This window comes from Leptidea sinapis, chromosome 32, assembly GCF_905404315.1.
Source record: "Leptidea sinapis chromosome 32, ilLepSina1.1, whole genome shotgun sequence".
NCBI classification, from domain to species: Eukaryota; Metazoa; Arthropoda; class Insecta; order Lepidoptera; family Pieridae; genus Leptidea; species Leptidea sinapis.
In genome coordinates, this window is record NC_066296.1 from 5,508,713 (window position 1) to 5,536,342 (window position 27,630).

The 27,630-nt window shown below is 34.4% G+C and overlaps 1 protein-coding gene across 1 annotated transcript; it reads right to left on the reverse strand.

The window, feature by feature from the left end:
* Window positions 1-965: 965 nt before the first annotated feature.
* LOC126974483 (circadian clock-controlled protein daywake-like) lies at window positions 966-19,171 on the reverse strand. The gene is made up of 6 exons (XM_050821997.1): window positions 19,043-19,171; window positions 6,075-6,303; window positions 4,370-4,500; window positions 3,586-3,723; window positions 2,131-2,284; window positions 966-1,115 (listed from the first exon to the last, which is right to left on the reverse strand). The coding sequence occupies exons 1-5, from the start codon at window positions 19,107-19,109 to the stop codon at window positions 2,133-2,135; spliced, it is 717 nt and encodes a 238-aa protein (XP_050677954.1). The 5' UTR covers window positions 19,110-19,171; the 3' UTR covers window positions 966-1,115; window positions 2,131-2,132.
* Between the last annotated feature and the right edge of the window lie 8,459 nt (window positions 19,172-27,630).

Consider the following 27,630-nt stretch of genomic DNA (forward strand, 5'->3'; position numbering starts at 1 on the left):
GAAAATATATATAATATTTCATGGAACTCTTATCCAATTTCTCTATAATTAAAACTATAATCGCTGACCCGGCTAACGTTTTCCGATATAAAATACTACTGGTATTATGATAATATTATAGCCTTCCTTGATAAATGGGCTATCTAACGCTGAAAAAATTTTTCTAATCGGACCAATAGTTCCTGAGATTAGCGCGTTCAAACAAACAAACTCTTCAGCTTTATATATTTTTATTATATTAAATAAGTTATTTCTTATGAACTGCCGGTGAAAGTAATATAAAATAATTTCAACATTCATATGCTTTCTCAGAACACTCCCCGTGATAAATGCGGTTCCTTGTTTATTTTCGAAGTACCTAATTGCGGAATTTATTCTACTTCTATAGTTCTATTCCTTTACATGTACATTGCACATACCTACATCGTAATACCTAGGTGCTAAATGCATTATAATTTTATTGAAAATTTTAATTATAATATAATATTCTATTAAGTAGTTACTATATAGTTATAGACGTAGGTATTTTTAGGAAGTATACAAATTCGCGATGTAGGTATTGCGTTACATCGAAAGGAAGGATTTGAAAGATTGCACGTTAATTGCCTGGAAGTTACGATAACATCTACCTACCTAGTAAATGTTTTGCGGAAATTGAAAACCGACGGCCTTAGGGTAATACTAACATGTATTGTAACCTTACTTTTGTAGGACAATGTAGCTAAACATATTTTTAGGACACTTTGAAGTTAATCTACTTTAACTATATCTTAAACACCTATAATTAATATGATCTAAAATCAACAATACCTAATAGGGAAAAACCAAATTTGGTCATCTGCCATTTGCGGTGCGTAGGGAAGTACCTACATATTACCTAATTGGAGATTACAAAATATAACTTTTTGTCCTGTCCTGGCTACGTCAATTATACACGCATCCAGTAGATGATTTTAAAGTTGTTCACGGCAGGAGAAGCTCATTCGCGGGCACAGCCGCAAACAACTTCTTAGCTTCATTGACACAGGCGGCGATGATGGTCTCGAAAGCCACGGGGGCGATGTCGTGAATCACCGGCTCCCAATTGTCATTGATGACTCGGTTTATTGTGGATGCTGAAAATTAATCATTACCTACTTTTAGTAATTTTATATGACAATACGGGACTAGGAGAGCAGGACGTTCAGCTCATGGTAATTGATACGGCCTGCACATTAGAATACACTGCCGCTCAGGATTCTTAAAAAAACGCAAAAAATCTGAGTGGCACTACAATTATTGCGCTCATCTCCTTGAGACATAAGATTTTCAGTCCCATTAGCCCATAGTAATTTCACTAGCTATGGCGCCATTCTGACCGAAACACAATAATGTTGCGGTATCCATAATTTAGCCGGCAACCTGTGCAAAGGAACCTCCCACTGGTAAATTGCACTGGTAATTGAACATATACTATGAATCCCTAGGTAAGGGCGTTTGCTCCTGTTATATTAAAAAAATGTAGCAGGTTCTATTTTGAACCTGTTTGTTGATCTTGTTTTCACATAACTTTAGCAAAAACTTATATCGTGATTAAAATCACTTGTGAGTTAATAGTTGAAGTAGAGATTCTCACACGAGTAACTCCTTAGCAGTCAAATGTATACACAAATTCAAAACGCATGACTACAAGTACCTATTTAGTTTATTTTCTTTTTATAGCTGAACGTATCTACACGTCAGAATTATGTCACCTTAGTATTACTTATTATTATTTAATTATTTAAAGTTAATGAATGTTGTGAGTAGTTCAAACACTGTATACCAATGTTTCAGTAGCATTATGGTCTATGATGTAGCTAATAAAAATGTAGCACTGATAATAATTATGGTTATTAGTACCTAAATTAATGAAAATGTTTTATAAACTACTAACTATAAAACTACATGGAATTTAATGAATCGAAACATAAATGAAATAAGCTATCGAATGAACTCCGTCATTGTAGAAGTGATTCGAAATGAAATTTTTTTCTGCAGATGTATCGATAAAAATACATTACTGACTATGAATGACTGCCGCTACCACTAGTAATAGCTTTATGGCCATGCAAGGGATGTGATTCAATGATCGATACTAATTTATCGAACCGTTATTGAGTGAGTAGTTCTGTGGCCGGCACAGCACTGAATAGTTTCTTTACTTCTTCGACGCATCGGTCGATAATTTGTTCAATAGCTGGAGGAGCTATCTCCTGCATGATAACATCCCAGCTTTGGTTCAGAAATGACAGGGTCGTGGCAGCTGAAAAATGTGTACGTAACTGTTAAAAATATCAAAAATATGTAAGTAGGTACCTATCTAGTAATATTTTGACTTCGTGAACAGAATAACACTGAAGAAATGTTTGTCGCAATAAACATATACCAACTTAAAATCGTTTTTCATTTAATTGATTTAAATTTATTCCAGTCCTACCTATTTGACTGTTACTGCAGCCATAGGTAATAAACTGATTGACAGAAGACACGCTCGCTCGGTATTTAATTGTGGTCATTGATAAGCACTGGGTACATGATAGATACGTATTTTCGACGTCCATTGTAGCAAATGCAAAAAAAGTGTGTGCGTGTAATCTTTACGCGCAATTGATGTAAAACTTAATAATAATTAGCTTTAGGAATAATTAACAGATACATAAATACATTTTCACTAAGTAAATTAATTATTATTACCAACAGTTAAACCGTATTACCAACTAAGCACTCACGGATTGTTCAAAGAGTATATATATTGTTGAAAAGCTAGACGCATTGTTATATTTTTTTTCTTGGAAACACTGAAGATATAACCTGATCTTTTTAGAAAAGTTGGCATTTTTATTCTTTACTTAGAATAAAAAAATCTTTATAATTATATTATTTTATCAATGAGATTTTATTTATTTTACAAAAAAAAGATTTTAGTTATATTGATATTATTCATAAGAAAATAAACACTCACACTTTTTACAGGTCACGTCATTATCAGGTTCTTAATTTTCTCTTTTATTATTATATAAAAGAGGAGAGAGAAAGAGTAAAATGTTCCTGGGATTCTGCCATTTCATTTTACTGATTATTATTTTCATTCTATGTTTTACTTATAATTCATTAATACCACATGCACGTTTTAAAATTTACAAAAAAAGAAAATTGAAAATATGAAATTGAAAGTTAGATTATTAATTTCCACATATCAATAATATCATTCTTATTGAATAAAAAGAAACCAAAAACCGGATGGTACAGAAACGTGACGCCATCTTGCCGTAACGGACTTCCTGTTCCGTTGCATTTTCGTCCAGTTACTTAGTAGTCGCGCCTAAAGAAGTTTTTAATTCAAAACTAAACGAGTCTAATAGTTTTGGTCACTGTCTTTATAACTGTTATTTTAAGAGACGAAATACCATAACTTGATCATAGACTATGCATTTCAAGACTTTTCTGGAATACGGACCATAAGGTGGTCGTCGCAAAATAGAATAATTAATTAATTATTCAGGCGTTGATTCCTGACGTTCAAAATTCAAATTTCGCGCGGACGTTGTAGCCTCTAAGTCTTACCTAACTCCTTATTACCGCCGAATAGGTTGGTGAACTTGAACTGTGCTCTGTCCATTTTGTAGCTATCCTTGTACCCGGTCACCGTCCAAAATCCATTTATTGTTTTGTAGTCATATTTGATGACGATATTTAGATTCGCTGTAATAAAAAAACCAATGTAATAAGAGTCGAAATTTTTATATGCGGCTAGCTAATGAGAAAACTAATTTTTAATTGTTTACGTTTAGTCGATAATTATTTTTCATTTGCTTTCTATTGATTTCTTTACTACTTTGTTTAAAGTAAGATCTGTGTTGTAATAACTGTAATTGATAAAATTGTTCTTTTCTTTTTAAATATTCCACCCCAAAAATAATAAGTAATGTACTGAGGTACATATTGTGTTATTATCTACCTACAACATGAAGTAGGTACCAACTGAAAGTCTATATATTTTTAGCGCAGTGCAGCAGCCTAGCGAAACTCTCTAAGAAAAAAGCGATTCACTCGATTGTATAAAAGGTGCAGTCATTGATAGATTGACAGATGACGGCTATAATCTTGTAAAAAACGGAGATGGCCGAAATCCACTACGTTTCAAGCAACTGTTCGCTTTCAAACTTAGCCGCATTATACTTCGTCGCCAATCGCCATACTGTAATTACTACTATTTGGAACTTATGTCAAATGACTGCACGTTTCATACAAAACTAAATTTCAATTTAGGCAGACCCGCCTCTTATTACGTAGCATTTATATACTCTTTGCAGTGCAGTTTCAATAAAATGATTGCGTATTAACTTACTGATTTTGATCCTGGCCTGGCCGTTGCCTTTGATCGGCAGAATGAGTACTTGACCGTCCATATCGTAGTTCGCCTTAAGCGTTACGTTCGCCGTGAAGTCCAAAACTGCCTTTCCTTTCTCTGTATCAATCCTACAAATATCAAGATAATTTAAGTTTAAGTGGTTACAAATAATTTGACTGAATGCATTGCTAAAGCTGTGTTGTAAAATATTTCACATAATAAATGTAATTTTAGTCGAAATAATTTTATAGTCATTATTGTCGACACATTAAATTTCATACTGTGATTTTATATGACGGTAATATACATAGTTTATGACACGCATACTAATTGTTCGAAGTAAATCCATCGTACAGCCTTATATTACAAATATTGCTTAGTAGATAAAATTAATTACTTATAACCATGTGTTGTTGCCTTCAGTAAGGCAGTACGCGTTTAGACATTGATCAGGCCGGTCCCAGTTACTATGAACCATTCTTCTATAACCATTAAAAGGGCGGTCCGAGTAACCATTGTAACCAATTAGTAGTAGAGGTCCGCGTACTCACCATTAGAACCAATAATTATAGTTATTTAACAAGTGTCATAGATTAGTTTAGTACCTCATGTAAATAATTATTATTACCATAAAAACATATATATCCCTAAATGCACCCCTTTTCACAAATTACCTTGCCCCAAACTAGGCTTAGTGCATGGGTGCTAGATAATGATACATTTAATATAATATTAATATATATACTAAATCATAAGAAAATACATATATAAACATCAATGATTGGGAAACAAATATTCATATTCATCAAAAATGTGTGAACTTCCCGGATTTCGTGCCCTTAGTGGAGAGATCAGGGATTGGTTACCTTTTTTTAAATGTTATACACAAAATTATAGTTTTAGTTACGAGAGACGTTTCATTCCAAAAAAAATTAATTTAGGCAATATTTTTTTTTATAATTATTTATTACAGCTTTGACATTACAATAACTTAAAAAAAATGGTCCCTCAAAACCATCTTGATGGTTTGTCTGTGGGATCAGCGCAATCTTAATAATAACATTTAGTAACTTAATATGTAAATGTAAATAGATGGAAAGTTATGGACCTTTGTTTTTATAAACGTGGAGGTGAAAATTGTTACACAATATTGTTTAACATTACTAAGTACTATTATTACTTAAATATATAATGTGTCCAGATTGTTAATATAATATTTATTTATTTATTTATGATTCCTTACAGCTAACAAAATGAAAAGAGTATATTAAAAATTATACAGAATAGATACGCCAATTAAAAGGAATACTATTAACAGTACAATAAGTATGTGACAAAGTAGTTTAAGACAAAAACGAAAAATACTAGAAAAACTTACAAGAAAAAATTAAATAGAAAGAAAAGAAGAAATCGTATCCATATTGAGTAACTGAAACGGTGAGTAGGTTGTGTGGTGTGAGTAGTGTGAGTGAATGTGAGTAGTATTTATTTAACAAAATATTGCATAATATAGCAATATATTGGATTTTGCGTTGCTGAATGTTGGTTCATTTCCTTTGAAATTATTTAGAAATCTATTTCTAATTAAGCCCTTATTGCCCGACATATTTCGAACTAGTTGACGTTCACTTGCCAAGCAGTAATCAAGCAATATAAAATATCATAATTAAAATAAAATATCATAAATTGCTTTACGTATTACCTATAAGAGTTAACCCTAAAACCCCCAAGCCCCGTGACAACGGTATCCTCAAACGTGAGCTTGAGCGCAGGGTTGTCGACCAGCACCTTGCCCAGGTAGACCGGGTCCAGAGACGCGATGCCCAACTCAGGGATCCCCTGGGCGAAACTGCTGCCGCCCTCCGCTATCACCTTCTCCACGCATTGGTTCAGCTGAGGGTCCGAAGCCGAACAAGCTTTGAGAAATGGCGCTGTAATATTAAATCATATTTAATACATTTCACAAACCAAAATCACTTTATTCTTGCAGGTCACGGAAATGTGACATGAATATCAAAAAATTACATTTCTTGTTAAATTTACCGCCAGGGTTGAGCTAATGAGACGAAGTGGCAAAAAACTCATTGCCACTTTTTAAAATCAATACTTATATGTTATAAGTTCATATACAATACTTATATGTAAAGTGATGTAACAAAAACACTCAAACGTCAAATAGTCAATATCTTACACGAGTAAGTCAAAAGAAATAAATGTTAATTAAATTAAAACAAAAGTTATTGAGTACAGTAGCGGCATCATCCACACACCGTAAATAAATAAATTAAGGGCATAAAAGGCACAAAAGGCATTTTATTTCTCAAAATTGATTCCTTTTCAATTCTTTTTGATGTCATATCTAATATACTAGATACTACTACCGCTTGGCAAACAGATGGCGCTCTGAGAGACAAATGGCGGAATAGTGGAATTAATCGGCTCATCAAACTTAGCCCCCCAAAAAAAATTTTTTCTATTTTTGAATTTTCAATATCGCATATCGTTAGTTCGTAGTTTGTTCTTAATTGTTCGCTATAAATAATTGTTTGTTATTTGTTGTTTATTTAAAAACAATTAATTAAAAACATACCCTTTAGTTAGCCTCCGCCCCCTGTTAATGGGGGGAAACGCCTACTATTTGGTTCTGGCACTCGCCGGCCGCTGCCGCGGCCCGCTACGCTCGGCTCGTGCGTTGTTTTAACTGTTCTAACATAACCTAACCTAACCAATTTTAATGAATTGCAATTTTTTTTAAATAAATAAATCGAGAACAAACAAATGTTTATAGAGAACAATCAAGAACAAATGGCGAACTAACGATGTAAAAAAAAATAAATAAAAAAAAAAAATCTGGGGTGCTAACTTTCTTGAGCTGTATTAATCAGCTAGGCAGAGCTCTGTCACGATCAGTGACAATTAAAAAGATCTTCAATCAGAGTATTGCCTTAGATTAATTTAATGAATCCGTAGACAATCTTCATTTCCAAGAAAATTGATATAATTGATTTTCTAAGGCTTCTTTGACAAAGAAGGCGTACCACAACGGCGCCTATTTCTGCCGTGAAGCAGTAATGTGTAAGCATTTTTGTTTTTCAGTCTAAAGGGCGCCGTAGCTAGTGAAATTACTGGGCAAATGAGACTTAGCGTCTTGTCTCAAGGTGACGAGCGCAGTTATAGTGCCGCTCAGAATTTTTGGGTATTTTCAAGAATACTGAGCCATCAGCTGAACGTCCTTATTATCATAAAAAAGTATTCCGTTTCTCGAATGCGGCTTAAAAAGCAATCAGATTCTTGCAGCATTACCTGTCAAATGGATCCGATGCAAACTTTGATTGGCGATAGTAATACACAATATTATACAGTCACGAACATTGATATTGTATTACCCGCTAACACGCGACTAGCATTAATTACTCGCTGGGTGTGATTTATTGCAAGACGGAGCCTATGCCCTGTCATAAATATAATTTATCCACTGCGCATACCACGGGCGGCAAGGTCAGAGGGCGGACAAATTCACAGACGAATGGACAACTCATCATTTATTTAACTTTGACCACAGAATAAATAATAGTACATATAAATACAAAAATTACAATTGCTCAATATCACTGACTTACAATAGTATAATATATACGTGAATGCTGAATATCCATGCCGTGACATTAGATCATTTATACCTACGTTTAGATAGACTATGACAGCAGTGAAAATGTCGAAAAAATATAGTTTAGAACCTCTATTTTGAGTAATTCACGCACACGAGTGTAAGACGTAGCTTGTCACGCACACTAAACTTATATTCCAGGCCTGTTTTTCTCGGTTGTGTAACAGCAAGAGACTCTATCTAGGCGTATAAATTTTCCAAGGCCGTGACATATGATATCTCTCGTATATTATGTTTTCATTCGTAAATGTAATGCATTGCGTAGAGATGTTGGTTCTCTCTGCATCTTCTACCGTATTTATCACGGGGAGTGCTCCGAGGAGCTGTTCGGGTTGATTCCAGCGGCCGAATTTCACCACCGGACATTACGTGAAAAGTACCATCCGCATCACGTAGACGTCTGGCATTCCACAACCGCGCGATTTATTATAAATTTCTTGCCTCTTACAGCCACTTTGTGTAATCAACTACCGGCGGCGGTCTTCCCGACTAGATACGACTTAGGGACCTTCAAGAAAAAAGCATACCTTAAAGGCCGGCAACGTATTTCTTGACACGTGTTGTTGCGGATGTCCATGGGCGGTTGCCGCACCTCTCCCCATCCCGTGAGCCTCTTGCTCGTTTGCCTCATCTCATATAAAAAAAAACGTGTTCTTTCCATAACATAAGTGCGAAAAACGCCATCTCAAACCTCGTCATTGGCATACTTCCCTCCCTAGTTGCGTCATATACTTACAAAAACAAACAAAATTGTATTTTGTTTAACTCATCGTAATTATTATTTGGAATCTCACTCCATTCTCCTTGCCTGTAATAATATGCAACTAAGCATTATGTAATTATTATATTAAAATCTTCTAGGATTAATCTATATATATAAAAATGAATTGCTGTTCGTTAGTCTCGCTAGAACTCGAGAACGGCTGGACCGATTTGGCTAATTTTGGTCTTAAATTATTTGTGGAAGTCCAGAGAAGGTGATTAAAATGTGAATAAAAATGATAATAATGGGAATTAAAAAAAACACACACACAAACTAAAGGGATCAATTTTGAGGAAATAAATGCCTTTTTAATAAAGTTTGTTCCGTGATTTGTGGATGTGCAACAAACATACAAGCCGGCACGTGTCTGGTCCGTCTCATTAACATTCACACACGTTTGGCGCTGAATATAAATAATGTCAAGTGTAGAAAAATATTAGCGCAAAGGGTCCCGTACATTATACTTTCAAATGCTTATAAACTAATATTATTAATGTGAATATGAGTTTGTGTGTTTGTAAGGCTTTCAAGTTTCATGCCTATATTAATCAACAGATCATTACGAAATCTTGCACATATTATAGAGTGAGTATAATACACTCACATACACATTTATAAGTTTAAATGAAATGAAATGAAATTTTATTTGTAAGAAACATTGTTCTGAAGATAATAACATAATATATTTGATAATCCAATATGTTTCGTCAATTGACACGCAAAATATGTTATAGAGTTGTCTAAGTACCAACACACTACTGTTATACTGAAACATGTCGGATTTCACAATTATATCATTAACAGCGTACATTTCATGCCCGCTTCGTCTAAATGACATATTAATATAAACACACAGGTTGTTTCAAAAAACGTAGTGACAGATAACCTATCAAAGTTTGATTCTAACATAAAAATAGTTTCTGAAATATAAAAAATAAGTATTTAATGGGATGAAAACAAAATGCTTTATTGCTCTTTTCAAACTTGTTGACTGTGGAGAAGACGAAACTGAGTGATAGTACTTAATGAAGCATTTTGTTTCCAACCCATTAAATACTTATTTTTTGTATTTTAGAAGCTACTACGTTAGTTATAAATTATAACTAATTAATTTATCTCTAAATAACACGCTTAATTAAATGAAGAGATAGTCATGAAAACTAACAATTCGTTTTTTTCCACCTGTATGTAGCTTGGCGTGATACGTCTGTCATCGACATGAAATTACGCTCCCTGATCATTAATATTAATAAAATTAAAATTTAAAGATATTATAATATAAGATGTACTTAATTAATTAATTCATAACATATATTATTATCAAATAGACTAATTCATAATTATAATTCATTTTGTATTGAAAACTTCATTTCAAGTAATCGATTGTTATTCATAATGCTTGTCTAGATACTATAGTACAGATGTGTAATGTTTTATTAATTTCTGATCCCTTATATGTATATAGGGTTGAGGTCCTGGTGATCTGTAACACAGGGTCAACGTACTTCAGACACCAGCTCCTCACAGCTGTTAAAAATGTAACTAAATGAAGAGGCCTCGTGGACGCAGTCCAACACGATGGTCCGACCAGATCCGCTCCGCCCTCGACTTATGGTTCACAATGCCTTTCAAAGAGACAGGAATAGATGGAGAGCGATCATACGAGAGAAAGTGATATTGAAGAGTGGTCACGACCCTCAGTACTGAGGATTTCGAGGCAGGGAGGAAAAATGTAACACCAATGTACTGTTTTAGCTTTAAGATTTTTTGTGAGGAGAAAATAGATAGATATTATTGGCATTTTATATATTGTCAGGGATACAGAAATGATTTAAGGTATTTCTATCCGGAAAGTAAGCTAATGTTTCTGCAACAATCCGAACGACCGCGATAGGTATTAACTCAGACGAAAGCTTAAGCAGAAGCTAGCTAAGCTAACTAAAATAATTGTAAATATTACGTTCGGGCATTCAGTTGATAAATTCTTCAATTAAAATCTTCTCCCCATGTCATATCTCCTTTATGAACTGATGTGCTTCTTGAGGTTTACCAAGTTTGTTACAATATGTTATGTTATAGTGACTCCCTATCTTAATATAATATATTAATCCTGATGTTTGTTTCTAGTGAACTCCTAAACTAATGAACGGATTCTAATGGGGATTACTTCATGGAGTGCAGTTTAGTCCAACTTGAGAGATACGATAGTTTTTATTTCGATTTGGGACCCATAATTATATTCATTTCCGATATTTCTTTTGTATGCACATATTTTCTATAAGTGAATTTATTGACGGACGGTTTGACGAAAGTTCTGCTGTGAAACAATTTCATTATAAGAACATGGAGCATATTTTACTATATAATTTTTGATGTTATGAAATATTATTGACAAATTCATAAAAAAACAGTATTTTATGTATTATGTACAGAACAGCGGCTGTCAGGTCAGCTTGTGTTAAATAAATATTATTCTATTCTATTGCACTGATTATTGTCTCGCTCGCGGAAGCGCGTACGTATGCTAGTTTAGATTAGCTTAAATCATCAGATTTCTTCAGAAAGCCTCGGCTAATGTTTCCTCTTAAAATACCACGGCTTTCATTACTGTTGGAGTCTCACCAACAAAATTGTTAAACGATCCGTCAGTCACTGGATAAATTTCAGTCTCTTCAAATTCAATTTAAGATATTTCGCACTAGACTAGATGATTGAGGATCTCCAAATGCACATTCGTAATGAGTTTGACACTGACATACAGATGCGATTAAGTCACAAATCGGCCTCAAGTGGCCCGTGCCGGCGTCATTTCTTCATCGTTAAGGAATTTATTTCGGTATTACTAAATGATAACTGCGGTGAAAGCAACGACCTTCAATATGTTCACAGAATCCATCACATGTGTCAATCTGTCTGTGTGTGTGACCTTACTTGACATTTTGTATTGTTTGTTCAGATATGGAGGGTAGAGGTAAGGAGAATTATCTCATATAGGAGACAAGTTCAAAAAGTGCACACTTGTATGCAGTAAATAACAGTTCAAAAACCTTACACAATGGTGCTGGTGTAGGCACAGGGTACGGTATGAATGAAGCAATTGGAGGTTTTCAACCAGTGTGTGTTGCCAGTGATGACTTACGGTACGCAGACGTGGTCACTGGTCGCTAACTATGGGCCTTATGAGAAAGCTCATGGTCGCTCAGAGAGCAATGGAGAGGGCTATGCTCGGAGTTTCCCTGCGAAATCGAATCAGGAGGAGAACCAAAGTTTTAAGCAGTGGCCAGGGCATATAGTTCGACGGACAGATGGCCGTTGGGGTAGTAAAGTCCTCGATTGGCAACTACGTACCGGAAGACGCAGTGTTAGTAAACAAGATGGACCGACGATCTGGTCAAGATCGCCGGAATACGTTGGATGAGCGCAGCGCAGGACCGATCGTCGTTGAAATCTTTGGGGGAGGCCTTTGTCCAGCAGTAGACGTCTTCCGGCTGATGATGATGAGATAAAATTTTTATATCATTGTCGACTAAAGTAGTTAATAATTGAAAATTTCGACAACTTACGTTTTTCTAAATAATTTAGTAAATATAACTTTCAAGATATATCCTGATGCTAATGTGGCGCCAACCTAATTTAATAATGCATTTGGACGGACACTTTGTCATATACTCTCATTACCTCTACCTACTGTGCCTCTACCCTCCATATTTTCAGAATTTGTTCAAATACAGCGAAAGATATCCAGCGATTATTCTCTTTTCTCTCTCATTCTCCTCGCCACACACAGTCTTTCTCTTTTATTCTTATTTTAATTTTCAGTTATAATGTAGATAATAAATATAGATGAATTATGCATTATTTATTTATCATATTAAATCAATCTCTGAATACCCCATTTAATGTTTTAAATTTTCTTGTAATATTATTATTGGTATTTAGTACGAAAACTATACAAGAATCGAAACAGTTCTTGGCTGGACAGTAAAATGTTTTTGATTCCCTAACTTCTGGGAGTATAATATCCATTTTTATACTGGTATTAAAATGCATGCAAGACTCGATGCCATGGTCATGTAGACAAGATGGATAAAGGTACATTTGACTCTACTACATTACAGAGCTAATATGTACGTGTTGGAAAAGGTGGAACTAGATTTACATTCCAAGAACAATAATCGCATTCGGTAAGACCGTTTCGAGTGTCGAAAGCTTCACCGCTTCCAACATTGTACCATCCAAGATCGATTATGCATATTAGCGCCACATTTTCTGGTGGGGAAATGGTATGAAGGAGAGCAATCTCCGTTTTTTAATGACAATAAGGGACGATACGAGGAGGACGTTCAGCTGATGGTAATTCATACGCCCTGCCCATTAAAATGCAGTGCCGTTTATTCTTGAAGAACCCAAAGATTCTGAACGGATTTACAATTGCGGACGTCACCTTACTCACTAGTTACGGCGTCCTTCAGACTGAAACACAATAATGCTGACACATTACTGCATCACGACAGAAAAAGGGGCTGTTGTGGTACCCATAATCTAGCCGGCATCCTGTGCAAAGAAACCTCACACTGGTAAAATCCCTCTGTGATCAAACAATCAAACATTTGAGATTTCGTATTCTATAATCAGTTGTTGTAGACCATTTACTTTAGAGATTCATGTGTTTGCTTGGGTGATACTCAAAGTTCGCTTCATGCTTCGAAATGTGCCTATAGGTCGGAGATTTGTTGAAAAGGCCTCAGGTCATATACCAAACATACGAGAGCATGTATGGGTTTTTTTCTGGTGGAAGAAACAAGACAAGTGCGCCAGGACCGTGGCAAACGAAATCCGTAAGCTCTGACTTGGTAGTCAGAGGGAGACAGTCGTAATTGTATGTATATATGTAGGATGCAAACCAGCCGACATTCTACTTGTGGAAGGCTCCTTTGTTCATAATGCCAGCTAGATTATGGCTACCACAACGTCGCCTATTTATGCCGTGAAGCATTAATGTGTAACCATTACTTTGTTTCGTTCTGAAGGGCGTCGTAGCTAGTGAAATTACTGGGCAAATCAGACTTAACATCTTATGTCTGGGAGGTTTCTTTGAACAGGATGCCGGCTAGATTATGGGTACTACAACGGCGCCTATTTCCGCCGTGAAGCAGTAATGTGTAACCATTACTGTGTTTCGTTCTGAAGGGCGTGGTAGCTAGTGAAATTACTGGGCAAATAAGACTTAACATCTTATGTCTCAATGTGACGAGCACATTTATAGTGCTGCTCAGAATTATTGGGTTTGTCAAGAATCCTGAGCAGCACTGTATTGTAATGGTATCAATTACCATCAGCTGAACGTCCTGCTCGTCTTGTCCCTTATAGTCATAAAAGAATAGAATCTTCGAAGATTACTCTCCACCATAAGTCTTCTTCAAACTACAACTAATAACCGGTTAGAGCGCTGGGACGTAAGTCGACCATCCGGTTTCTGATTTGAGAAAAGTAGCAGTTCTCAACTAAGCATTCTCAAATCGTTTGTTTCGTAAATTCGAACTTATGTACACTAGGAAAGGATGACTTCGACAACTGTCAAAAGTATTAAGAAACTCAAAATAATACTTAAGTATAGATGGAGAATGATTTAGGTACGATCCTAAATTGACATACTCAAAGTATACTTACCTCAATTGAAAAAAAAAACTTTAAAAATGTCAAATAAACTTCAATCAAATTAGCTAAAACTAAGCATTTTGAAATCGTCATTGTAAATATTTAATTTAAATTGCTGAATTAAATTAATATATATTCTTCTCGCCTCAATAGGACTACTGGATACCCAAGCGCTGGCAGCTATTTCGCTCAACAGATCAGCCTAGCTATCCAACGTGGAAATGCTGCCAGTATTCTTGGTACGCTTCACTGTAATGATAGTTTTAATTTAATGTAATCATATTATTGTAAATATAATTATAAGATTTGCTTTGCTTAAAATAAATTTAATGTTTCTGAATCTACCATATGTTTCAAAAAGTAGAGCTCGTGAGATGAATGTCAACGGTCACTCTTTTAAATCAATTAGTATTTTACAATAATTGTAATATACATATACCTGTATATGTATATTACAATTACTTTCCCTTCATGTCCCATAAATTGGGGCACCATATATATATATAAATGAATTGCTGTTAGTCTCGCTAAAACTCGAAAACGGCTGGACCGATTTGGCTAATATTGGTCTTGAATTATTTGTAGAAGTCCAGGGAAGGTTTTAAAGGTGAATAAATACGAAAGTGTTCGGAATTAAATAAAAACAATTTTGTTTTTCCTTTGATGTGTCCCCCGTCCGATATTTGTTTTGTATGGACATATTTTCTATGAGAGAATTTATTGACGCACGGTTTGACAGTTCTGCTGTAAAACAATTTTATTACAACAACTGGGAGCATATTTTACGAAATAATTCTTGATGTTATGATATTATATTACTGACAAATTCATAAAAAACATTATTTTATTTATTATATACAGAACAACGTCTGTCGGGTCAACTAGTTAATCATAAATGAATTGTTATAAATGTCACATGTGAATGAATTTTTTGACCATGACCTGTTTAAATTGTCACTTTTACAGTAAAGCAAAATTGTTTTACGTTATAATTAATGAAATAGCTAGATACTCAATGGAAACCACTTTCCAAGTTGGTGCAGACCTTAAATATCAGTCGTTTAAGCAATATTTGAGTTTAATGTTTTAAACTATATCGAAATATAATATACGGGCAACGGGTTGGATTTCCTCTGGTGTAGAAGTTTGTAATTAAACTGAAACTTTTATAACATCGTCTCATACTTTTTCGTCTGTGTGTTGCATGTCGCGTTACGGTCGGACAATACAATTGCGTTCGGGTGGAAGAGTAGGTTCGAACCCCACACACTTGATAAAGGTTTTTTTTTTTATGAAAATGTAAAGTTTAATATACAATTTTTTTTCTATGCTGATACCTTGATGTTATTTTGTGAAAAAAAGTTTCACTTGCATCGTGGTTTCATAAAACCACACAATTGTTATTACCAAAGGGTAATAGGATTCAATTTGATCGTTCTTTCGTTTCGGACGAAATTTCGGCTTTCAATTTTGGTAATAGACCTCTAGTTGGTAATAGACGAGGAATGAAGTGCGGATTGTACATTTTGGTCACAATTTGTACATCTTCTGAGAATTAGAATGACGAGATATGTTTTCTTATCACAAAGAGATCATCGTACTCGAAATACGAAGTTGGTAAATTTATTATTTAATTTTAATTATTTTTTAATTACATATACCGAAATATATTTTATTAAGTATCTACATTAAAAACGATTTTTTTTTCTAATTCTCTCGATAAAACGGACATCTTAACAATTAAGTTTAGTTTACGAATTTATCGAGATATTGTTATTAAGCCTTAAGATCACTATATAGTATAAAACAAGGTCCTACGCCGTGTCTGTCTGTGTCTGTTTGTGTTAAACTCAAAAACTTAGGTGTCGGAAAAAATTAAAGACGCCTGGGAGATTTAAACGAAAATCCTTTGAGATATAACAAAATAATGTGTGGCGGAATTGTGTATCTTATAAAGATAGGTCTATAGAATAGTCAGCGATGGCATATGTCTCTCAAGAGATAAAGAAAGAAAGGGTAACGTACTTTATCTTATTTTAATACTTAAAAGAATTGGCAATTATAAAGCGGTAATATAAAAGCTGTTTTCACAAATACGACGGTAATATATATTAATCCTTGTAAATTTTTTACGACACCATTCAAAAATATGTTTTTGCATCCTTTTTAACTCACATATTTTTTTTCTATTGACAGAACAGCGTCAGTCGGATCACCTAGTTAAAATAATAATAATAGTGAAATTACTAGACAAATGAGACTTAACATCTTGTCTTAAGGTGACGAGCGCAGTTGTTGTGCCGCTCAGAATGTTTGGGGCTTTTCAAGAATCCTTAGCGGCACTGCATTGTAATGGGCAGGACGTATCAATTACCATCAACTGAACATCCTGCTCGTCTCGCCCCTTATTTACATGAAAAAAAACTTCGGATATTTGGGAGATTTACGTCTCAATATTTGACGGACTTGCAATAAGTGATACAAACATTATACAGTGAACAAAAGATGTTATTTAATGCTATACTAGACCCGGGAAAAGAAATAGAAGAAGAGAAATAAATAATCAGATGGAAAGATGATTTAAAAAAGGTGACAGGAACCACCTGGAGAAGAACTGCTATGGATAGACAGAAATGGAAGAATCTGGAGGAGGCCTATGTCAGAAGAGAAGCGGACAATGCAACTAGAGAGTAAAATCACTTGACATATTAATGTACTGTATTGTTTGCACTTAAAGGCTTTCATTCATTCATTCATTCATTCATTTGACGTACTTGAGATATTCATGACCTAATGCAACACTAACTAATAATAGGGAATATGAAATCTGTTTAGAACATTAAACTGATATGTTTAATAATATTATATGTTAGCTGACCCAGCAAACGTTGTATTGCCATATAAAGAAATAAATAAAAAAATTGAGTATAAAAATAGATGACGACCGATTCTCAGAACTACCAAATATACCATACTACAATAATCATCATATTCGATTGCTATCTTGCTATTGCGTATCTGTGGATGGAATATAATAATATTGAAATCTCGCTACAAAGATAGGTGTTGATAGTAGAGGGGTGAAAATTTAGGGTTGTATTTATTTTTTATGTTGTATCATAAAAGAATAAAAACATAAACTTTTGTCCAAAAAAATAAAGAAAAATTATGTTGTCCGATTCTCCACCCTAGCCGATATGCATGCTAAGATTCGCGAAAATCGGTCGAGCCGTTTCGGAGGAGCTCAATTACGTACACCGTGACACGAGAACCTTATATATTAGACTAGCTGACCCAGCAAACGTTGTATTGCCGATATTAAAATCGCGATATAAAAGTAACAGTTGATGGGTCGTAGATGGGTGAAAAATTTAAGTTGTACGTATTTTTTAATGCTGACTGATAATCAAACAAATTTAAAAAAACTTGTCAAAAAAATTAAAAAAAAAATTTGGCGTTGACCACACTTAATATTTAGGGGGATGAAAAATAGATGTTGTCCGATTCTCAGACCTACCCAATATGCACTCAAAATTACATGAGAATCGGTCAAGCCGTTTCGAAGGAGTTTAACTACAAACACCGCGACATGAGAATTTTATATATTAGAAGATTATATTTAGAAATCCTATATTGATAATTGATTATTGTGGCATATAATTGATATTTTTTATAATCGAATTTATCGGCAAATTATGTAAACTTTTCGTTTTAATTTTTCTCTTGTATTATGCCTCGGTATTAACGTGAGCTTAGATAATTTATACGTTTAGACAGAGTCTCTTGCTGTTAGACAACCGATAAAAACAGGCCAGGTTTACTATTTTAGTGTGCGTGATAAGCTACGTCTTACACTCGCGATTTATATGACACTTTGTGTTAGTGAGCGTGCATTGCTCAAAATAGAGGTTAACTCCAAACTCATATTTTTCTGCGATTTTACAGCTGTCATAGTCTATCTAGATGTATAAATGTACTAAGATTGTAAGTTTGTCTTGTACAAGTATTTGAGTTGGTAATTTTTTTCGATCGCTTAACAATTTCAAAATGTTTGTTATAAAATGTAGTTTTAATAAATAAAAAAAAACTACGTTTAAAAAAACCGACTTCAAAAACTGAAAAGTATCAAATAAGAGCTAAAAATTTAATTTAATACACCTCTTCTGCAAACCTTTACCTTTAATATTAATAAAATACTATATTTTGTATGTGCTACATATTGATAGCTTTGAAGTCGGTTGATGGTACCCATGTCGTATCATCGCGAAAACACCGCACAAGGAAGTTCATTTAATGTGGAACTATAGGTCTATAAGTTTTAATATATTTATTTTTGAGCTCTTTTAATCGAAAAGAGCGTTTCTTGAAAAAAGGGTGCAAAAAAAATGCTGGGAGAGTTTCTTGCGCCGCTTCACTTCTCTCAGAGCTCCATTTGTTTCCGAACCGGTAGTAGTATCTAGTATAAAAGAAATGACATCAAAAAGAATTCTAAAGAAAAAAAAAGCCTCTTTATATTTATTGTTACATTTGCTTAAGACTGTATGTTTCTCAAATAAAAAAAAAACGAAAATCAATTACTTACGTAGTGTCCCTGCCAGGGATGAAACCGCACATGATACTAGTGCCACAGTACACAAAAAGCCGCGCATCTTTAAGGTTTGTTGTACTAGGGTAACAGCGCACGACTAGCGAGGTAACTGCTGAAGGCAGTACAAGACTGTGGGGCCGCGCAACTGGAGGTGGTATATATAGACACGCCGTGAAGTGGAGGCAACTTGCCGCTCGCGGAAAATAACGATGCAGACTCCCGTAGGAGAGTCTTGATATCCGTTGTTGATATTAAAAACAATGGACGATAAACTGCCTACTGAGCTAGAGGTCCCGGATTCGAATCCCGATAGGTACAATCATAAATATGATGAATATGAATGTTGCTTTCCAAGTCATGTATGTTTAAGTGAGTATATTGTATTAAATAATATATCGTTGTCTTGTACCCATAGTACAGGCTATGCCTAGTTTGGTTAGCTAGGCCTAGCAAGATAGTTTTTGTAAAAGTGGGTCAATATTATTGTTATAATTCGAAGGCAAACCCACAATAATCTATATTCAATTAAGCTTTAAGTAAGTGCTTTTGAATCGTCACTATAAATATTTTACTAAATTACTGAATCTACCATATGTTAGGAAAAAGTAGAGCACGTGAGAAGAACATACAAGAAACTCAACGGCCTCAATTTGAATACATTGTTTGTGTAATGAAGCCTCGTGAACATGATGGTCGTAATTACTGTTATAATAAAAAATCAAATTAAATACAATAATTAATTAAATATAACGGATCGACCAGGCACCACAAGTAGCACTCGTTCACGAGTTGACGCATGGACCAGCCATCAGCCTTCTGTCGTGTGACCTTTATCACAATCCGTTTTTTTTACTTTTTATTACATTTAATTACTTACGAAGTTTTATTTATTACACTTACAAAGCTCCAAAAACTTCGGCTAGACGGAAGGTTATGATCAGTGAGAAAAGGCTGGTAAAAACACAACAATAAAAAGTAAACAACGTACTAAATCATTAATAATTCCTCGCCAGTAATTGTCAGTTATTAAAATGACATGGAAACAACCCGAGTGCGTTGAACTCTTTTGTATGGGCATACCAGAGACGACTATATATTTCCGTACGGGCATCACTTGGCTTGCAAGTAAACAAATAAACATGAGATGTTTGTGTTTCGATCAAAGATCAATGTATTTGCAAGGTTAAAAATGAATGAAATGTTTATAATATTAAATCAAATCAAATCAAAATCACTTCTTTCAGATTATCTCAGATAAATATTAGACAAATGCGTCGAAGATCGAAACCCTTTACTTTAGACATTTGTTTAAATAACACCTCATATTATAAACCCAATCATAAGAATATGTCACTGATGTGTCTGTAGACATAGATGCTTTTGATTACAGACTTTCGTTATTTTTTAATAAACTTAGTGAAATGATTAAGTAGATATAAGTCTTATTCAAGCTGTGCGACCCTATAGGATTTCAAAAATATTTAAATGTAATTTAAATTAAGACTTTAGGTTAGAAATTATTGTAATCTGTTTTCATTGCCTAAATAAATAAATTCATGAAGGTCACGGAAATGAAGCTTATGAATGTCAAAAAAATGTTTTTTTCTAATTGAATTTACCGCTACTTCGCAAAGGGTTGAGCCAGTGAGAAGAAGTAGCAAGAAAATCATTGCGACTCTTTTGAATTAAGGTTTAGATTTTCATCGTTTTACAAATCATTTCAATTACAATATATGTAAAGTGATGCAACAAACATACTCAAACGTTAAATAGTCAATGCCTTACACGAGTAAGTCAAAAAAGTAAATTTAATAATACAACCAAAAGTTATTGAGTAGTAGCTACATTTTCCACACACACCGAAAACAAATAAAGGTATTTTGCGAGCATTTCATGAGGGATTATTAAAAAAAACATAATAACATTTTTAGAATCTGAAGCAGAGCGTCCGGTAACAGGATCATCCTGCCAACACAAGTAGCACCCGTACATTATATGATTTTAATTAATTACGATGAAAAAATCTTAAACATTCCTATATCTATAATATATCTATCCTACCTACTAAGCTAGAGGTCCCGGGTTCGAATCCCGGTAGGAGCAAGCATTTATATGATGAATATGGATGTTTGTTTCCGAGTCATGGATGTTTAAATGTATCTATGTGTTTATATGAATTTATGTATGTTTAAGTAAGTATATTGTATTAAATATATCATTGTCTTGTAACCAATAACACATATATTTGCTAAACTTGGGGCAAGATAATTTGTGTAAAAAGTGTGTCAATATTATTATTATTATATCTACAGTAACAACAAAATATAATACTAATAATAAAATTACTGAACAAGAGCTACTTGTGATGCCTGGTCGACTTGTTATAGTTAATAAATCATTGTCTTTAATTACTAATTGTGACAGTAATCACGACCATCATGTTCTCGAAGCATCCTTACACAAACAATGAGTTCATGCTCTAAGGGTTGACGTATCCAATACACGATAATTTATATAAATACAGAATACTTTTCAATACTTTTCATGAAATTGTTTTTTTTTTCTTATAGGTAATACGCTTTTTAACTTTGAACATGATTCGTGTATTAGTTGTAGTACCTAACAAACTAATTTGTTTTGTGAGTAAAGTACTCGTATATTGCAACTATTGTAAAATACTTATTGATTTGACTGGCCGCCGATTTTCTTGTATTTTCTGCTCACAAGCTCTACTTTTGCCAAAATGGTGGATTCAGTATTTGAAAAGAAATATTTACAATGAGAATTCTATAGTTTCAGCCTATTTTAATAAAGTTTATTTGACTTTTACTTAGAAATGAAATGAGACCTGATAGAACATAAAACACAATCTTAAAAATATTGATCTTTCTTGTATAAATAATCTCTTTACATATAACTCGTCTCCACAAGATAAGTAAGTCTTTGTTCGGCAATATATTATCAGAGAGCATTGTAAATAGCTGAGTTTTAAATAAACACAAAAGCATGGATGCAATTACTTAAGGTAATAAGATTAAGATTAGGTATATACTTCCAGAATAGTTAACACACTAATTGGTGTTGTAGCTCACAATTCACAAAAAAATCAATTAAGGAAGCTATTCAATAATTAAAATTATACAAGAATATGATAATATATATAATAATGAGAGTAACATAAAACAATAAATTAATATAAAACATGATATTAATTAAAATATTATGAATGTTCCATAAGAAGCCATCTCATTAAATCCACAAAAAATTCATGTGTATTTGAAATTCTCAAGGGCGTTGTTGAATTAACTAAATAATTAAATGGATCCAATATACATTAGACAAAAGCAAAGCTTAAAATGCAGTCGCTACTTGGCATGAAACACGCCTTATGGTGATAACTCCCACCCGTTATTAATATTATATTTTATGACAATAAGGGACGAGACGAGCAATAATGTTCAGCTGATGGTAATTGATAAGCCTTGCCCATACCAATGCTGTGCCGATCAGGATACTTGAAAAATCCAAAAATTCTGAGTGGCACTACAATTACGCTCGTCAATCTGAGACATAAGATGTTAAGTCTCATTTGCCCAGTAATTTCACCAGCTACGGCGCCCTTCTGACTGAAACACAATAATGCTTCACGGCAGAAATAGGTGCCGTTGTGGTACCCATAATCTAGCCGGCATCCTGTGCAAAGAAGCCACTGGTGTATGTGAAACATTTCTTACATTTTTAATTTATTAATTAAATTCTACGGCAACTATAATAATAGCAGATATGTCGGTCTCAGTGAATCATACATCTATATATATGTCGAGACACATGTCCCGTGGGGCCCAGAGGCGCGGAGATTGTACAATGTGCTAAATACGCGCTTCAATAGGGCTACTAGAAACCCAAGCACTGGCAGCTGTTGCGGACAACGGATCAGCCTAGCTATCCAACGCGGAAATGCGGCCAGTATTCTTGGTACGCTTTCACCTAATGATCCCACGCACGAAAATCTGTCACGTTCCTCCTGAGACGAGCGTGCAAGAGAGAGAGAGGAACAAGCGATAGAGAGGCACTATCGACTTAAGGTGTTGTTTAATTTAAGAAAAAAAATTTAAATAAATGAGGGCAAATAAATGTGAATTTATCGAAAAAATACCGATTGCACAGTGCCGGCAGAAGTGAAAACTTGAACTTTGTACATTCTCCGCGCCTCTGGGCCCCACGGACCAAGTGTCTCGACACCAAACGGCACAAAGATGTATGACTCACTGAGACCGACATATTTGGGACGCTTGCTGTCTTCGACAGTCGAAGCAGCAGCCTCAGCACCAACTGACGTAACTTGGTCATGAGAAGACGCTATAGTGTTGACGCAAGTCGCGTCCCACACCTAGCGCCCTTCCCCTTCCCCGTGCCCAAGTCACCAGCGTCATTACATCAGGATGCTTGCCATCGCGGCATGTATTAATACTGGCGTGACGACTGATACAGCCTGCCGATTTTAGGCAGGATAGCCCATGACATCCAAGAGCATCTACCTTAACGCTACATTCATTCAGTTTAATACCGAGCCGAAAACATAAAAAAATAAGCATTCAGTGATTCCAGCGGGGATCGAACCCGCAACTCTTCAGCTTATACAGACATGCAATGTTGTGTTGTTATTTTTAGCCGAATTCAAAAAGGAGGGGTTTGTAAATTCGATCGGTATTATTTTTATGTGTGTACACCAATTATGCTGAGATTAATGATCCGATTTACGTAGTTCGATGCGGAATATATGCCATTTGGTCCCATAAAAATTTTACTTAGTTTGGCTCAGTAATGCAGTCAGTTTATGTTTAAAACATAAAACCTATCAATATGTAGCACATACAAATAATATTTTATTAATATTAAATGTAAAGGTTTGCATAAGATGTGTATTAAATTAAAGTTTTCTAAGTTATTTTATAATTTTTAGTTTTTTGAAGTCTGTTTTTTTAAACGTAGTTTTGTGTTACTGAATACAGAAATTTCCCTGAGGCAGATAAGAACTCGTGAAAAAGTATAACAACGCAAGACATTTCAAAACGTATCAGGTCTAGAACAAATCTGGGAAAATATTATAATGGCTGTATTTCGTAAGAAATTCTATTTACTGTCTCAGCTAGTATTACTACAGACTACCGACATGTTACTTCAATGATTTTTGTAATAATAATTTTGTCCCTGTGGCAGTGATGTCGACAAGCTAGGACATCATAGACTGTCATGCCAAAAAAGTGCAGGTCGCTTCTCGAGACATGCCGCGTTTAAAGATATCATACGCCGGTCCCTTGCCACCGTCAACGTGCCAAGTCTACTTTAGGCGACTGGTATTGCAAGAGACGATGGCAAGAGACCTGACGGTATAAGTTTGATTCCATGGAAGATGGCCCGATGCTGGTATGGGATGCAAACTCTTCAGACACGCTGGCCCCGTCCCATCTACATGGAACCAACAACAGAGCTGGTGCGGTTTGAGAAGCGGCTGAAAAAGCTAAAGCATGCAAATACAGGGCTCCGAATATGATTTAATAATTTAATATATTCCATTTGGTGTCGAGACCCTTGCTCCGTGGGGTCCTAGCGCTATAAGGATTTTTAAGAAAAAAGCAAAATGTTTAGTCGACATCACAGGAGACTGAACAGCTTGCAGCTACCTCGGACAAATAATTAGTCTAGCTATTCAAAGGGGGAACGCTGCCAGGATCTTCGGAACCTTGCCTAAAGGGACTCCTTTTAATAATATATTTTAGTAATTATGTTATATTTTTAAGGTTTTCAGTTTATATTTATTTTTCATTTTATATTTTTAATGCAATTTTTTTATACGCATCACGCAAATTCGAAACCCTGACATTTTGTAGTTCACTAGACCATTTGTATCATACCTCCACCTGCCTAGCGAAACTCTCTAAGGAAAAAGCGATTCACGCGATCGTATGAAACGTGCAGTCATTGATAGATTGACAGATGACGGCTATAATCTTGCATGAAACGGAGATAGCCGAAAAGCACAACGTTTTGTGCAACTGTTCGCTATCAAACTTAGCCGGATTGCACTTCGTCGCTAATCGCCGTACTATTAATACTACTATTTCAAACTTATGTCAAATCACTGCAAGTTTCATACTAAACTAAATTTAAATTTATACTTAGGCAGCCCCGCCTCTTTACGTAGTATTTACATTCTCTTTGACTTCTACTACCATAAGCCTCTTTTAACTCATATGTCTACTGAACCACAACTAATGGACAATAATTAAATAAATTGCAATATGTATAAATTGTAAAATAGAAAGAAAAAAAAAATTTCTATTTGTATTTAAAAATATATTAATGACATTTAAAATAAACGTTATTTAAATAAATTATGCTGCATAATAATATAGTTATTGGTCGTATGTAATATAATCTTAATTAAAATATTGTTCTTTATACATTAACAAAATAGCACGAGGAATTAATTTTTTTAAGGATAACTTCTTGTCTGCGTACATTAGTACATACACACACACTTTTACATTTATTTTTATGAAAATAAGGGGCGAGACGAGCAGGACGTGCAGCTGATGGTGATTGAAACGCCCTGCCCATTACAATGCATTGCTGCTCAGGATTCTTGAAAAACCCAAAATTTCTGAGCGGCACTACAACTGCGGTCAACACCTTGAGACCTAAGATGTTAAGTCTCATTTGCCCAGTAATATCACTAGATACTTCAGACCGAAACAGAGAAATGTTTACACATTACTGCTTCACGGCAGAAATAGGCGCCGCTGTGGTAGGTATAATCTAGCATCCTGTGCAATGGAGCCTCCCACTGGTAAAATAAAACACCTCCTAAAGCTTATTCCAAGCGTGGCTCACTGTTTACGACTTGTTAATCAAAATCGGTGACAGTCACGATAGATTTCTTTATTTCTATCTTACTGCAGCTCAATTACACATGTTCTTTCCTCTAGAACACCTTTGTCTATACGATAATATAAAGTCTATAATAAAAATCAATGTTAATTAACACACATATTAATATGTCATGTTATAAATATGTAGGTAGTATGTAGGTACTCCAGTAGTAGGGATTCGCCGGTTCTGGCTCAGTAGTAGGGATTCGCCGGTTCTGGCTCCTCGATTCTGGCTCACTTGCTCGTGATGCCTACTAAAAAAAAAAAAAAGAAGTTTGGTGTCAAACTGGGGGTTTTGATGTATTTCCGAGTGATTGCGCTGATCCGTTTTTCGATATCTCTTATAGTTTCAAAGTTAGCTTTTTAAATTAAACAGATCCATAATCATTAATAATCACTGGTCATTTAGCTAATGATTGGTGAGCGACTCAATGTCTAAATTTCCATGAACGTGATACAGGTAATTTACTAATTACCTCTACCACATTCGTTACTACGATTAAAAAGACAGTTTCTGTATTTATTATTTATTTTTAAAACATGATTTAAATAAAGTATATAATAAAACATCATTGCAGATTGTATCATTTTCAAAATATTTGATGAAATCATTCAAACTCTTCTTATTAAACTTAAAGTATAGATACATTATGCAGTACTCGCCACACACTGCGGTATATTCATTCTGTACTCTTGCAGTATTGTAGTTATACATTCTGCAATTCCTTTGTAAAAACATCAGCTGGAATCCCTGAGGTGGACGACCATATGAATCGAAGTATTGTCCAATACCCTGCTCATCAATGTGTATTGCAACCCAGTGAGTGCCTGGCTTATTATCACTATCTAAATTGCTGACAATATAACAGGGCGTTACAACATATATCGGCAATCGGTTTGCCGCGTAAACATTATTTTTAATACTGGGTTCGATTTTGTTCAAATAATTCTGTATCTCGATTGTATTCATATTAGTTGAGAACAGGGTCTTGTCAGTTGCGATGATTGAATAGTTATGTGGATCATAATAACATAAGCACTCAATAAATAAGGCTTTAATGTATCTTATTCATGTATTTAAAACTTATATGGTTACAATAAAACAAAATATCATTACAAGCGATTCAAATATAAATCTATGAACATTTGATGAAATTATATTTTCATCAATTTTATTATAATATAAAAGCTGATTGAAAACGAACTTTGTACCTACATACTTACGTAGTCATTAGTACAATCTGGAAATGTTGACTCCATTAAACTATCAATAATTGAACTTATCATTTAAGTGCCATTATGTTTCATCACAATATTTAAAAACCAGTACTAATCATAAACAAATTTACTTTTACGATATTTTAGTATAAAATGCTAGAACTGTTCAGAAAAATAATCATTGAAGTGGCGTATTCAGTCAAATTATTATATATTTTGTGTCTTGTGTAATTGTTGAGTGATTTGCTGCAATGGAGGTAAGTTTTATCTATTATTCACTTTGAAATTAAAAAGTTATATCATTTGTTATATTAAGATATGTATGTATAATACTATTCTAAAGCAGTCTTATTGTTGTTGTAGAATGCATTCAACCCAACAATGGAAGAAAATACATATAAAACATTTTACTATCCCTTGTCTGAAGATAGT